Source organism: Apteryx mantelli, chromosome 3 (genome assembly GCF_036417845.1).
Source record: "Apteryx mantelli isolate bAptMan1 chromosome 3, bAptMan1.hap1, whole genome shotgun sequence".
Taxonomy (NCBI): Eukaryota; Metazoa; Chordata; class Aves; order Apterygiformes; family Apterygidae; genus Apteryx; species Apteryx mantelli.
The window spans coordinates 60153749-60168166 of NC_089980.1; the positions used below are offsets into that span (position 1 = coordinate 60153749).

At 36.2% G+C, this 14418-nt stretch overlaps 1 protein-coding gene across 1 annotated transcript in view; it reads left to right on the plus strand.

The window, feature by feature from the left end:
* Positions 1-14418, plus strand: part of PDE10A (phosphodiesterase 10A) — a 205384-nt gene that overhangs the window by 83424 nt on the left and 107542 nt on the right. The window contains exon 2 of the mRNA XM_013945461.2: positions 9247-9375. Coding sequence (XP_013800915.2) covers positions 9247-9375 — 129 coding nt within the window. The remainder of the gene's footprint in view (positions 1-9246; positions 9376-14418) is intronic.

The window sequence follows — 14418 nt, forward strand, 5'->3', positions numbered from 1 at the left end:
TGGTGAGCAAAGGAACTCTGTATTGTTTCTCCCCCCCACCCCCCCAACACACACGCACACACACACACACACACACGCACATACACACAAATGTAGGTGTGGATTGGAGAATGAGAAGCAAAAGATTTGAATGGAGCTGTTCACAGATAAATTTGTGAATTGATTTTCAAAAAAAAAAAAGAATGGCAAAGAGGTTTGACCATTCTGGTTGCATGTGGTTGGTGATTAGACCTTTTGCCAAACCAGTAATGTCAGGTTTCACAGTCTGGGCACTTGGTTGCATTACATTCCTGTATACTTAAATGGATTAAGATAAAAAGTCTGACTTGAAAAGGATATTCCAAAACTGACTGTGCCTGTGGTTTTGAATCCTGATGCTTTGAACAAAGAAGGGATTGATTTAATGGGATTAGTGTTTAATCCAAAGGAAGCAATGTACACACATGCCTTGAATGCTTTTAAGAATGACTACCAATATTATTTATAAGATTCTGTAGAAAGATACTCGCAGGTGCTTTTTGTGCAAGAAGGAGATGGGCCAAGACTGCTTTAAACTCCAGGAGAATACAGAGGTAAAGTTGTCTTCAAGTTCCCTTTTCTGGATTACTTTCAGATATTTTTAAGGATTTTTTTATTTTGGTAGAATTATGATATTTCTTTTTCAAGTGTTGATTTTCAGGAGGTGTTTTACATCCCTATTCATCATTTTGACATACCAAACAAAAAGATTTATTTTAATGTTACACATTTTGTACTTGTATTTGAGGTAAGGTTGTTTTCTACTTCAGACATTACCTTATCTGAAAAGTCTTTTATCATTGTGATTTTTTTTTTATGGCTTGTAGATTTTCTTTGTGGCATAATGTATTCTTACTTAACAGAAAAATGACTTTGCCCATATTTGCTGTGCCTTGGTGGCTCCTCTAATTACAGGAAAAAATGTTTATAAAACAAAACAGAACAAGCCAACTTGTGTGTGTTTGTTTTTTTTAAGTTGCGAAATTTAAAGCTATTTCCTACTCTCTGTATTAATAAAATCTTTCTCCATACATGAAATCTATTTGGTTTCTTTTATAGACCAGTATATTCTCTCAGAACGTGTTTTCAAAGCATTGGTTCTTACCTAACTGCAAAAGGTGTGTCAGATGCATCAAACGAAGTTAAAGGGGTTTGAGGAAAGCAGTGACTGCAGTCTTCCATGTGTAGCTGTGCTAGGATAAAATACTGAGCCTGAATAAGTATCAGACTGGCTCAACAAATTTTGCCCTTATGTCTGTCCTCCTGCCCCCCTGGGATTTTTTTATTTGCATTTTTGTTTTGATTCTTAAGCATTGCTGTTCTCAATTTTCCTCTGCAATCAAGGCCAGAAACTTTAGGTGAAAAGCTAAAATTCTTGCCTAATCACGTGGTTTGACTAAGCTTGTGGTTTTAGAAAAACACCAAATCACAACACTAATGATAAAATTGCAAAAATTGCTAATGCTGTGACTGACTCATGCTGTGAAATGGAGCAGATTTTTAAACATAGCTCTAGGCTTCAATTCTTTCAGCTCATTCACAGTCAATTCTGTTTTATACTGAGCTCAGTGAAGCTATTCTCAGAGGAGAGTGTCGTGCAAGAGTTCATGGCACAGTATAAGAGTCGGAGACTAGAGCCATTAATCGATTCAGTACTGCACAGGCTACCTTGTATCTAAGAAAACTTCTAAATATTTTATGTGTCAAAAAAGCTGAGAGCAGAAATATAATTTTCAGGTGATTTCGGCTTTACTAAAATTTCAAAAAAGGGAAGGCTTTTGGAGACTGGCTCAAAGACAACAAGTAATTACTAATGTTTTAGATTTGAAGGAAATCTTGTTTCTTAATATATTTTTGAATCCAGTTAGACTACATCTGGGATAATAAACAAACGATGTCAAGGAGTGTTCTCATGTACTAGAATTTTTTTTGTCTACGCTGTTAAATTGTTATAATGGTTCCTGGTACTGGCTTGGTCAAAGCCAACCAGTGATGCCCCAGACAGTTCCTGGGGCTTGCTCTGGAGTAGGGTCAGGCCAGGGATGATTCCCAGCAGGCAGATTGCATGCATCCCCTTTTCAGTTTTCCCTCATCTTCTTTGTTAGAGGTCAAGAGTGTTTAATAGTATCGATGTAGGATGTCCTATGCCACTTGATTTCAGCTCAGTGAGCAGCCCTAGACATGTTCAGTTTGCTGATGTAGGCAAACCTATAATTTTGCCTTGGAGTACCATTAGAATTTAAGCCTGTAAAGTGAGTTTGTAAGGTACTGAGGCAGATGTGCTTTGTCACACCTGTGCAAAAAACAGTTTCTCATTTCGGCTAGAAGTAATTGTGTTTTGTACTGGATTAAAAAAAAAAAAAAAAAGAGAGAGAGAGAAGAAGAAATGTCAATATCCAGTTATTTTCCAAAGAGTATTTCACTGGCATCTTGAGAGGACTGCAGTATATAAGACCATGACAGTATTTACAGTGCCTGTCTCTCCTAAGCCCTAACATAGAAATTATGAGCATTGTGTTTATCAACAGAAAGAATATGAATACATTTATTACATTAATCTTTCTATTCCATAAGCCACCATGCTTTATTCGTTATTCAAACTTGGAGTAATATATATTTCATTTGGAAACTGTCTTCATTCACTTCAGGCTTCTCGAAAATACCTGTGCTAATACCTGTACTTTTAGCTCTGCAATAGAGAAGACTTTTGCTCTCTATTTCGAGGTTCTGGACTCCTTATCAAATACTGAGTTCCAGTTTTCCCAGAGAATATTTGGTGCCTGATTTCTTTGGATAGATTATAAGGATCCATGTTTTAGATTCTGTAAAAGAAAAAAGCTAAAGTTAGCTTTGTGGCTGACACTTGCAGTAACATTATTTTCCTGTCCAAAGCAGTGGGCAAACTGTTGCTGTTGCTCACTGCCACTGTGTCAAATTTAGTTTGTTACTTTGGAAGGCCAGGTTTACATCAGAAATGTTCCTTGGTGTAACAAAGTCGGTAGAGGTGCGAGTTGACCACATTTTTTTTATTGGAAAAGGAACTTGCTGTGCACACATTCTTCCTGGCAATGAAGTCCTGTGGCTGATATAGCTAATTCATTTTCGGAATTAATATAATGTAGGTTGGTCTTTCTTGATTGATTTAAAGAGAAAGCAATTTTGAAAACAGTTGTATTGAACAGAGACCTGCTAATCTTGCAGTGAAATGACCCACTGCTGGGCTGCAGCCAAAGTTCCCTAATTCTCTCTCGTCGTTATTGGCAGTATGTAAAGCATTACAGCTTGTCTCTGTGATTTACGAAACTGCTGGCTTGCTTATACTGGACAGTGGGACATTCCACTATGAACTCAGTTAATCTATTTTAAGTTCCACCTGCCATTATCACCAATGAAATATTGGTGTAAATAAAACGTAAGCTGGGAGATGAAAAGAAGAATCCAGGCTTTAGAAGACTGGCTTTTTACTAAACCCAGCAGTTTACAGTACTCTTAATGGCTTTGTATGAGATACAGAATACAGAAATACAGATGTATGAGAAGTTGTTAGCGGTGACAGGGGGGTGGTTTTCATTTGGCTTTTAGTATAAATACTAGTGAAAAGAGCCAAATAATAGTTATACTATTGAAATCCAAATGCTTTAGTTCGAGTAGCCTGGTAGAATAAAGGAATAATGTTTTCATGTGGCAGTTGAGAATTTATGTGAAAAGCTATTTCTCTTTAAATAGCTCTACTAAACTTACTGATTATCCTCAGGTAAAGGATTCTTTATTCCTTTCTCCTTAATGAAACTGAAGCCATGTTTTTTAAGTAATAGTTACAGGCCATTGAAGAGAGGAGTCTGGTTCAATGACTAGTTTATCACAAATGTTTGGCTCTGTTTTATCTTGAATTACTGGACTGCAATATTCAGTAGCAATATTAACATTTCTGTAGTCAGTTTACAAAAATAAAAAGAGGAAGAAATCCACACAGAATTCTGCCTTCAAGTATACATGTTTCTGACATGAAATTCAGTGAAAAAGAATACCTTTCTATTTATGAATTATGAATTATAATTTATAAGATGATAAGGCTTATGAATTAAAAAAAGATCTCCCATACCTGTCCCACCTAAGGCCAAGGAAATTATTTTAAAAAAATCAAAAAAACCCCTCAGTGATTTGCTAGATTGGCTTGAAGTGTGCCAAATTAGATGAACAGTTCAAGCCTCAGGCATATGCAAAGTGGAAAAATACCGATGTGACTACTGTTTATTTGGTAGAATGCACCTAAACCTCTGACCAAGATAAATCACTTTATAAAAACATTAGAATAAGTATAACTGTTTCTTTTCTGTCATTTGATTCTCCCTTACCACTCTTAAAATCACAGAATGAATCTGATTTGCTGATGGAGGCATTGCCTCTTGGGCGGTGTTGGGAAGGGGCAGGCTGTCTTCTACCTTCTGCTTTGTACAGTGTTTTGCCAATTTTGTATCATCCTGCCCTAATATAAACAGGTTATGCTAAATGATACATGAAGCACAATAATGAGAAACATTTGCATAAAACCTGTCATTTGTAGACAAGCTGTATTTCCAGTTACTGTTAAGATAGGGGCAGCCAAGAAATGGAAAAAACAAAGTGAAGCAAACCTTGATTAATGTTTTCTATGCATATGAGTTAGCTTTATAAACTAGATGGCATGGCCAAAGAGAACATTTCAAATTGAGCTCTCCAAAGGGAACCCAAACAAACACGCTGGGCAGGAAGCTGGGAGCTGCTGACCTAGCACAGGCGCAAGGCAGTCCGAGCAGTTGCTTTGCCTACAGTTTGTTCTGAGGGAAATGAAAAAAGGAAGTGCTTATCTGATATGCATGTATCCTTTTGTATTATATTTTTATTACAATTTTCATTGTTTAATCCCGAATCCAGAACAAATAGGTAACGTGTGTGTAGCAGTGCAAGTTGTGCCAAAAAGATATCAGCACTGAAACCTGGGTTAAACACTAAAAAATAAAATACGAGGGAGAAAGGTTGTTGTGTGTGCGTGTGTCTGTGTGCGCGTGCGTATGCTTTTTTTTTTTTTTTTTAACAGGATATATATATGAATCAAACTCCGATGCATAAACGGAATGACTGGTCAGGCGACCAAAATGCAAGATTCCTTCTTTAATTCCCTGAAGAATGAAAGTCATGTGTTTTTTGGTGCATGTGAAGCTGTTGGCCAGAGTTCAGCCTGCCTGAGTGCTAGTCCCTCTTGATACTACCATGGCTCTGTCAGAGGACAGGTTTTTTTCCAGGAAAGGAGAATCATTTTGGCAAAAATACTGAGCAATGCACTAGGGTCTTGAAGGAAACGAGGTTATGAATCTTTGCTACTTCACCAGATATGAGAGGAAATGCTTTCTGTAGTTATGTTAAAGGAAATGAGGGGAGCTTCTGTTCAGACTACTTGTGAGAAGATGTATAAATCAACACACTTTTGAATGTATTAGTTGCTACCCTTTTTTCTTTTAGGTAATGTTGATATGTATGTTTGTGCTCCTTGCCAGAACTGATGAACAAAACAAGAGAAGGCCTGGTATCACTGAAGATGGTGGGAGGCTTCCTGTTGCGTAGAGGGAGTTGGCGTTTTGTGTATGAGGTCTTCCCAGTGAGCGGGAAGTGACATTTCTGGCTAATAAATTGTTAATTTAATGTCTGTTATGTGTTTTGGGTACAGGTGAGAAGAAAGGAGCAGTGGAGAATTAGTTCTAATGTAAATATATGTAGAAAAGTTTGTTGTCCCAGATACTTTACCATACTTTACCATACTAACCATTACTTTACCATGTTAATAAAAAATCTGATAGCCATCATTATTGTGTGTGTTTTTTTTTTTTTTTTTTTGGGGGGGGGGTAGTTGTTTTCTTAATTCTGTAAATGGTACCTGATTGGCATGAAAAATTTCTGGTTCATGAGTCTGGGTGTAAGTAGTATTTTCCTTTTTATTCAAATGTTATTAATCATTGCCTTTTAATTCTGAAATGCATTTTCTTGCGTATTTCAAAAGTAAAAGACTATAAAAATTGAAAAGAGAGGATGATAATATTTAAAATACAAAATGTATGTACTACAACTTTTCAGAACTTGGAAATAGAGACCAACTTTGTCCATCATTTAACATACACTCTCATCACAAGTTCTATGTAAAAAAATTTCATAACATGGAGGGCTCTATCGATGCCATAAAATAATTGTTTATGCACAGTTGTAAAAGGCCTTTATAGTCAAGCTTCTTTACAACACTCTTTTGCCTTAACATTCATAAAACACAAAATGTTTGAGCTTATATTAAAGAATTATTTTCTATTCTATTGATGTTACATTTTATTAATGTTATATTTTCTGAAGTTAGTGTATTGTGTGTGTGTGTGTTTGTGTGGCTGTAGTGTGTATTTTTCTATCAAGCAGACCAAAGATGAGGAGGATAGATAAATCTGTTTCATTCTGTATAGAATATTACATTAAAACTACAGTTGCAGAGTTAAAAAGAATAAATCCTGTTCTGCTCACTCCCATCTAAAAACCTGAGATTGAAAAAGCACATCTGCACAGATGCCTTTAGTGAAATACAGGAGGGTGCTTTAAAGATTATTGTAGGATTTCTTTTATCAGTTCAATGAATCACTTTTCCATATAAGGTTAAAGCAGAGCTTTCAACTTCAGGTTGCTGAAATTGCAGGATGTCTGGGACATAAATTAAACCAGTGACATGTAGACTGAAGTCTTAGTTCCAAAATTGACAATTTACTGAATTTTGCCATCTATGTTACAAAGAGCATGTCCCATAAAAGTTTGAATCAAATAAATACTTCCATTGAAGTCAAGGAATAGACTGCATATATAAGAAAGTTATGTTCACTTAAAATACAACTCAAACCTTGTAGATGGTTACTAGTTCTTACTAGAAGCAAAAAGTGTTGTTTTTTTTTTTTCTTTGCAGTCTCAAGGGATTCTTGGTGACCAACCTGTATCAATCATTTTTCATGCAAAACTTAAAAAAGAGATAAATTTTGATAACTTCCTGATGTTTAACTCAGATAAATCTACAAAACCTTACAGTCACTATGAATGATTCTCCAAGCACATATTTTCTTTTCAAATTTTATTACTATTCAGTTAGAAAAACGTAATATGTCAAAATATTATATATTTCTTAGTCTAGCAAATTACAAGACTGTATTAGTCTAATTTTTCACTATGTGGGATAATATCTGTGTTGGCAGGAAATGTTTTTCATTCATGTGGAATGCATACTTCTTTATAGATGGATTATGATCTGTATTTACAAACTGTTGTCTAAGGTTAGACACTTGAAGTAGTGGGTTTTTTTTTGTTCCACTTGGTGATCATCCCCTGCTCTTGCTGACTTGGGAAAAAAACCCTTCTTTCCTCACTAATGAAAATCAGGATGCTCAGTTAGTTCTATAATTCAAATAATCCAGATCTGGAAATTTTTGCCTAAATGGGGGAAAGTCAATATTGGAGACTATGATATCCACCAGGAGCTGCAAGCTACTTCCATTAAGAGAACTGTATTTAAAACTGTTTTGGACTGGTGAGGCCTGGTTAAGGCAGCTGGCGATGGTGGGCATGCGAATGAGATGGGGCAGTCCAGGGGGAGCAAGTGCTATGCAGGTGGTAGGCCTGGTTTGTGTTTTGGTATTACTATCTCAATATTTTCATACTGAAACTTGTAAGACAGCTTAAAGGTTGCAGTTTCTTACTACCATTTAAATACACTACAGTTTTTTTCAGCATATTCTGATACTGTGCTAAGCATAAAATAGGAAAATTGATGTTATTTTATAGCATGAATGCTCTCTAAAAGAGGAGCTCAGTGCTGTTTGGGGGAAAGTTTCTGTAGTGCTGAATCCTGATCTGCTTTGTGTGGTGAGTTTACAGCTGTACTGAAACAATTATGTTTATATGCACACAGCTCTGGAGGAGGAGGAGTATTTAGGGTTGCCGCAGCAGTTGCTACTCCTGTTGCCCTCAGAGTTAATTGATACTTTTGTATTCAGTGTACGCTCCCTTTCTGAAAACGTGACTCTCCCTCCTGCAGGACAGTTGCACTTGTTTCCCACTCTCCCTTGAAAAATGTGTGTACAGGTACTTTAATATTCCTGAGGCTAGTGGTTTTGGTTCAGTGAATTTTTGAATGGTATAGTAAGTTTGTAATTTTATGAAATTGGGAATTTATTTAATGTTTATACCAGGGGTCTGAGAGCTTGAATTTTGCTTCGTTACTTGAAGTGTGTGCTAGAGTGTTCTTCTTATTGCAAACATTGTAAAGGCCTTTAATTTTATTTTGATAAATGAATTACTAGAGAATGGAAGATTGCATGTGAATACATTGTTTCTGTTTCTAAAGTGACATAAGTAAGTCCAGTACTTTTAAAATTTGCACCTGATTTTGATGTTATGTAATAGTTTTTGTTGCTGCTTGCAGTGAGAATACTGAATTTGCTGCTTACTTTCCTCTATCTCCTTCCACCCAGTCTTGCTCAATCAACTCTCTCTGATACGTCCTCTTGCATATCTTGAAAATAAATAAGTTCAAAATGGCCAAAACTGAAATACTGGCTATTTCTTTATCAGAAGCCTCTAACATTGCAAATACTTGTGTCTCTCATTCTCTGTTACTGCTATACGTAGCCTGAGCCCCTACAGCTAGTTGTTTTCCTCTTTAGCTTGTTTAAACTATGTTCTGATTTCACTGAAAGAAAATCCCAAGTAGCTTTTTATTTCCCATTTGTTGCAATCTCAAGCCACTTACTCAACAAGAAATGCATGTGGAGACCTTTCTTACTTCAGGCACACTGCTTTTTTTGGAATTGCTTTTGCATCCTCTGTTTTCTGTCAAAGCTACTTACCCATTTTCTGTTTTACTCACTTGCCCCGTCACATCATCCATGTTTTAAATAATAAATTCTTCCTGTCCATTTCTCCCAGGAAAAAGTTGTGTACTCCCACAGGAGACTTTCTGTACACTATCTTGCATGGATATGTTTTGTCTCTACTACTTCTTATATGACATCTCATTTTTTTGATCGTGTGCTGTACCGTCTGGGGAGTTTAAACAGACATATATTCAATCAGCATGTTAAACAATAGGACACTGATAAACACTGGAGTTTCTGTATTATTTCATATGGGGATTGTTATACCAATAGTATAATTAATTAATATTCTCTTTTGCAGGTTTAACTGATGAGAAAGTGAAGGCCTATCTTTCTCTCCACCCCCAGGTACTGGATGAATTTGTATCAGAAAGTGTAAGTGCAGAAACTGTGGAAAAATGGCTAAAAAGGAAAAATAACAGACAGGAAGGTAAGTTCTTACTGTTTGTAATTAAATATTTAACTTTGAACCGCTCAGTTCTTAATGTTAGGTTTTAAAAGTTTTTTTTTTTTGGGGGGGGGGAATAAAACTTGTCCGCTATAGTTTGTATGTCTTGATTTCACCATTTTTTGAAAGGCAAAAGAGACCAGCAATTTTTATATTTTCAGCCTTTAGGCATTTGGAGTTTGAATGTACCAGTATTTGTTTTGGGTGATTCAGTCAAGTATTTGTAACTCAAAATGAGTATCTGGCCAAACTGTAATATGTTACATTAGTGTGTGTTTCAAGAAGGTAATTTGGACTTCTTGCCACGAAAATTGGCAAGTTCAGAATGAAAATTACATAGTAAATGCAGGATCTAAGCGCACTCAGTAAGATAGTGGATGCTCCATCTCACAAGTTCCTATTTACAACATATGTTAAATTATTTCTAGAGCTGAACATTGTCGCACAGGTTATAAGCAGCGAATTGAATTCTGAAGGTGTTTCGGTTGGGTTACTGTAGGTATAAACCCTCACTTGATGGACCATGAAAACTGTTTCTTATAAGGAGGTCTATAGATTAATAATAATCTTAAATTATGTGTGATTGTGTGCAAATATAAGTTTTCATGCAATCCTAAAAACTGTTTGGAATGTTTTAGGTAAAATACGAGAGAAAGTTACCAGGAAGGTTGGGAAAGAAACTCTGATTTTACTCTGTGTGTGCATTGCTCTGTAATTGACTTTTAAGAAGTTTGGGTTTTAAGTTCTGGTGATCATTCTAATTTTAAATAAAGGGACTATTGCTACTTCTCAGAAGATAGCTGAGTATTTTCTGTAGAGTTATAGGGAAAGAAAATAGTGGACAAGGGACAGAGGAGGATATAACCAACTAGATTTTCAGTGGTGATGACTATGCATCTGGTATTAAGGTTGTACATTTTCTTTGGTGTAAAGAGGTTACCTAATAGAAGAGTATAAATATGCAGCAATAGACTGCCTGTTTACTACTTTGTTTCTGGTTTACAGTCCAAACTTAGTAGGAGTACTGCATAATGACTGTGTTCATAATCCACATATGCAATCAGAAAAATGCTGTTACAGATCAAGTGGATGAATCATGGTAAAGCTTTTTACAAATACAAGTGAAAATACCTTGTTACTGGAAAAATATTATTCATTTTGCAGATCTATATTCCAGTGAAAATGATGATTTTCTGTAAGCTGCTCAGAGCTACTATAGGAAATTATTGCTTGTTTGAAATACACTTTACAGTTTGGATCAGGGATCTTCATCCAAAAACTGAATGAATGACTTGAATAGTATTTCAGGTTCAAGAATCTTACATTAAGTGGAGTTTACTTCCAGTTGTTCAAAGTTTGGTCTGCCTTTTTACCTTATGATGCTTATTCAGTGAGGGGGAAATAACCTAAAATACATTTCTGTGAAGGTGCTCGTGAAGGTTTTTCAGCCAACTGCTTTACTAATGCAAAGTAACTGTTGAAAGGTGTCTTAACAAAGTTTTTATCATAAATAGCCACAAAAATGTGTTTGGTCCATTATTTTCTCAAAGTTTCAAACCTCTCTTTTATGACTATCTCTTGAAAAGCTGTTGAATTAAGAGTGTCAAGCAATAGTTAGACCATTACCTAAATTCAGCTGTACATGTCTGTTACCATGAAGGCGGTCTTCCTGCCTTCCCTGCAACTTTCCTTGTGCTAGCAGTGATCTTTAAGGTGGCTATATTTATTAGACTAAAGGCACTTGTACAGGTGTGACTTTCTTAGTGTCAGATTTTTAAGATGAGAGTGAGCAGAACTGGATTTAGAACTGCACTTGCTGAGTTAAAAAGAATAATTTGAATGCATTTCCTTTGCAGAGTGAAACACATACTGATTAACCTCATCTTTGGTTTTCTTTTAGAAAAGTACAGGCTATAGCCACATAAAATATCACCCACAACAAAACATTTTAGTTTGACACAATGCAACATTCGTAGAAAAGGAACTTGCTATGTCATTTACCCAGTTCACTTTGTATCTGCCCAAATCTGCCAGTCTAATGGTGGCAGTGAGAACAAGCAAGAGAAGAAGATGGAAGTGATTGTTTGGTGTCAGCATGGATCTATGATGGATTAAAGTAGCTATAAAGTAGCTATAAGCTTAAGTCATTGTAGACCAATAGAGAGATAATTTCCCCTCTATCCCTCTTGCTTTAGTGCAGTCTATTTTGTTAATCTTCACATCAAGCAATGTGATACAGACAGAAGAATAAGCTTTGTTTTTATTAGAAGGTTGCCAGTCAGGCAAAATGCTGTTTTGAGATCTTTGGCTCAGTGTCTGTACTCTTATATGTTGATGACGCAGAATAGTCATTAACCTATATGCAGAAATTCTGTCCTGCCCGATTTACAGGCATCCAGCTGTGTGTACTCTTCAGCCAGAAGTCAGTGGGCCTGCAGCCAGAGTAGTTTGTCTGAATTTCATTAGCATGAACATGAACTGGAATGTCTGATTTGAACTTAAATGAACCAAAATTTTTCTGTGACTGAAATTCACTGAATTAGACTTACTTTAGATTGATCTTTTTTTTTCTAAAATCCAAAGTACTGTAAAGAGGGAGGTCAGTAAATATGGCAATGTTCAAGATAAAACAGCAATTTATATCCCAGAATACCATGGGGTTACATGTAAGTGTATCAGATGAATTTTATATCTAGCACAACAAACACTAGCTTGAAAGTGGACCGTGACAGGATGATGGTGAATCTGCCTGGGATTATAGGAGATATCTATATCTGTATCTATATATACACACTTTTTTTTTTTTTGGATGGTGGAGAAAAGCTGAGTGAGAAGTTAGCACTGGGAGAGAACACTGCTGATATTGGATATTCACTGCATACTTTTTGAACCCTACGAATAAAATGCATACATAAATAAAAACACAGCCAGGCCTTTTATTGTTAGTCACAGCATTTCCGAGCAGCTCTGTTTATAATAAACTAACAGTTGAGTTTTAAATTTTGCATGTTGAGATCGCGGTTTATTTAGGCAAGACTCTTAATAAGGTTGGTGGAGCTCAAATTGGGGTCCTACTCATGCAAAGTATTTTTGCTTGGTTTTTGTAAGCAGAATTTAACCAAGTAAAAGGGTTTCTAAACTGAGTAAAGATTTCAGGATTCATTTTAACTCTTCTTCAGTGTTGTTTACACATTAACTATGAAAGAAACTTGTTTATAGATAAAACCTGCTGTTCCTACTGAGGTCTAGTCCATACTTAATGCTTTATAGACTTACGGGGTGTTTTATGAAGTTTATAGATCAGAAAAACATCTTCATATAAACACAACAGTAGCACTAAAAAGTGCCTTTGTTTGTATATCTCATTTTATTTGGGGTACTTGTGTAACTTAAACCAACAAGGTACCTGATCTTGCCATTTTAAGCTATGCTTTGAAGACTCATTAACAGTATGTCTTGGTAGAAGGAGATTTTTTTAATTGGACTTGAGAGTTTATCTGCCAGACAAAGATCCTTTCTTTTCTGGATGCTTAGCTAGAGTACTCATAGAACTGACAAGACTTCCATTTGTCCCCTTCCATATCATTCAAACAAAAGTAACTGATGACTGTAGCAAGAGCCATAAGATAATGGAAGTTTTAGGATCTGCTAGATATATCCTCATCCCCCTACAAATTTCTCACAAAAATGTTTACTAACTTCAATTTTAATTACACTATTTGAAGCTTCACTCTCACAGCAATAGAAAGAGGTTACTCACATTGATTGCAAGCCAGATGCATACCTTCTACCTTAATAATACTGAATTTTACAGTTATCTTTCCTGTTTTTATTATGATGTATAGAATGAAAGGACAAACTGTTCTGACATTGAGAACTTCTGCATAGACAACTGCATATATCACCTCTTGCTCTGTGGGAACCAAGATATCACTTCCCTCAGAGGTGGCTTTAAAGCTTTTTAGGTGGTGGGGATTTCCCCTCCCCTCCAGCCCCCTCAAGGGCTACAGTGTAGGTATAATCTGCTTCCGCTGTGTTTCTCGTATTCTCATGTATGCTTCCTTCTCTGGGGTTCTGTGGGGCCTAACTCGGTGCTAGCATATGTGACTTGTGCTTAGCTCAGGGGAGAGAGAGTGCTCGGGAAGATTTTCCTAGGGTTATAAAGTGCTGGTGAGGATAGACTCCATAATCCCCAAGCTAAGAGCTGCCCCAACTTCCTAGATATAGCTGTCTTGCTCTGTTGGAACTGGAAAAGGAATTTAGCAGAGTTTTATGGCTGAAAGGGCTGACTACAAGGGTAGTCATGCTTTGCTGTGACAGGGAAGTTAGAGTGGACTGGCTCTAGTATAGGAGTTGCAGCTAGACACAGAAGAAAAAGTGACACCAGTACCAGATGCAACTGAAGGGACACAGTTTCAGTACCTGCAGCCTCCCATCTCCCCCTCTCACAGCAAGCACAAAGAGTTTTGAGCATCTCTGGACAAATCACATAATTTGGAATTGGTTTCTTGGATGTTGGTCTACATAAGGAAGATATTCAGAGTTTGTTGAGTTTATAATTAAATTTGGTATTCCCTTGGCAGCTAATGCTATAGTTAAGATTTCAAAACAATTTCAGTGAGTAGCAGTTTGGATTCAGATGTTCTTAATTTTATTGAAAATTAATCTTTTTTTTTTTGAATGTTCTATGTTTTTAGCCGTAGATTTAGTTGTTTTGAAAAACTGAACATAATTCATATGCTTTTTAATTTTTGCAAAGGTAGGGCAGAGGGAAGAAGAAACACTAATTTAAAAGAAAATTATTGCGCTGCTTTTTGTCCCCCAGTTCAGAAATGACTAGCAATGATACCTTGTCACAGATGTCTGAAATAATATGAAGAAATGATTTCTAAAAATCACGCAAATGGACAATTCATGAATATTTGCTCACAATGTTGGAAGAACCTAATAAACTCAAGGACCCTTTTGAGCCAGTACAGTCTGTGTTATTCTGGCTAAGCTTGATAAGGGATCAGGCAAGTATGG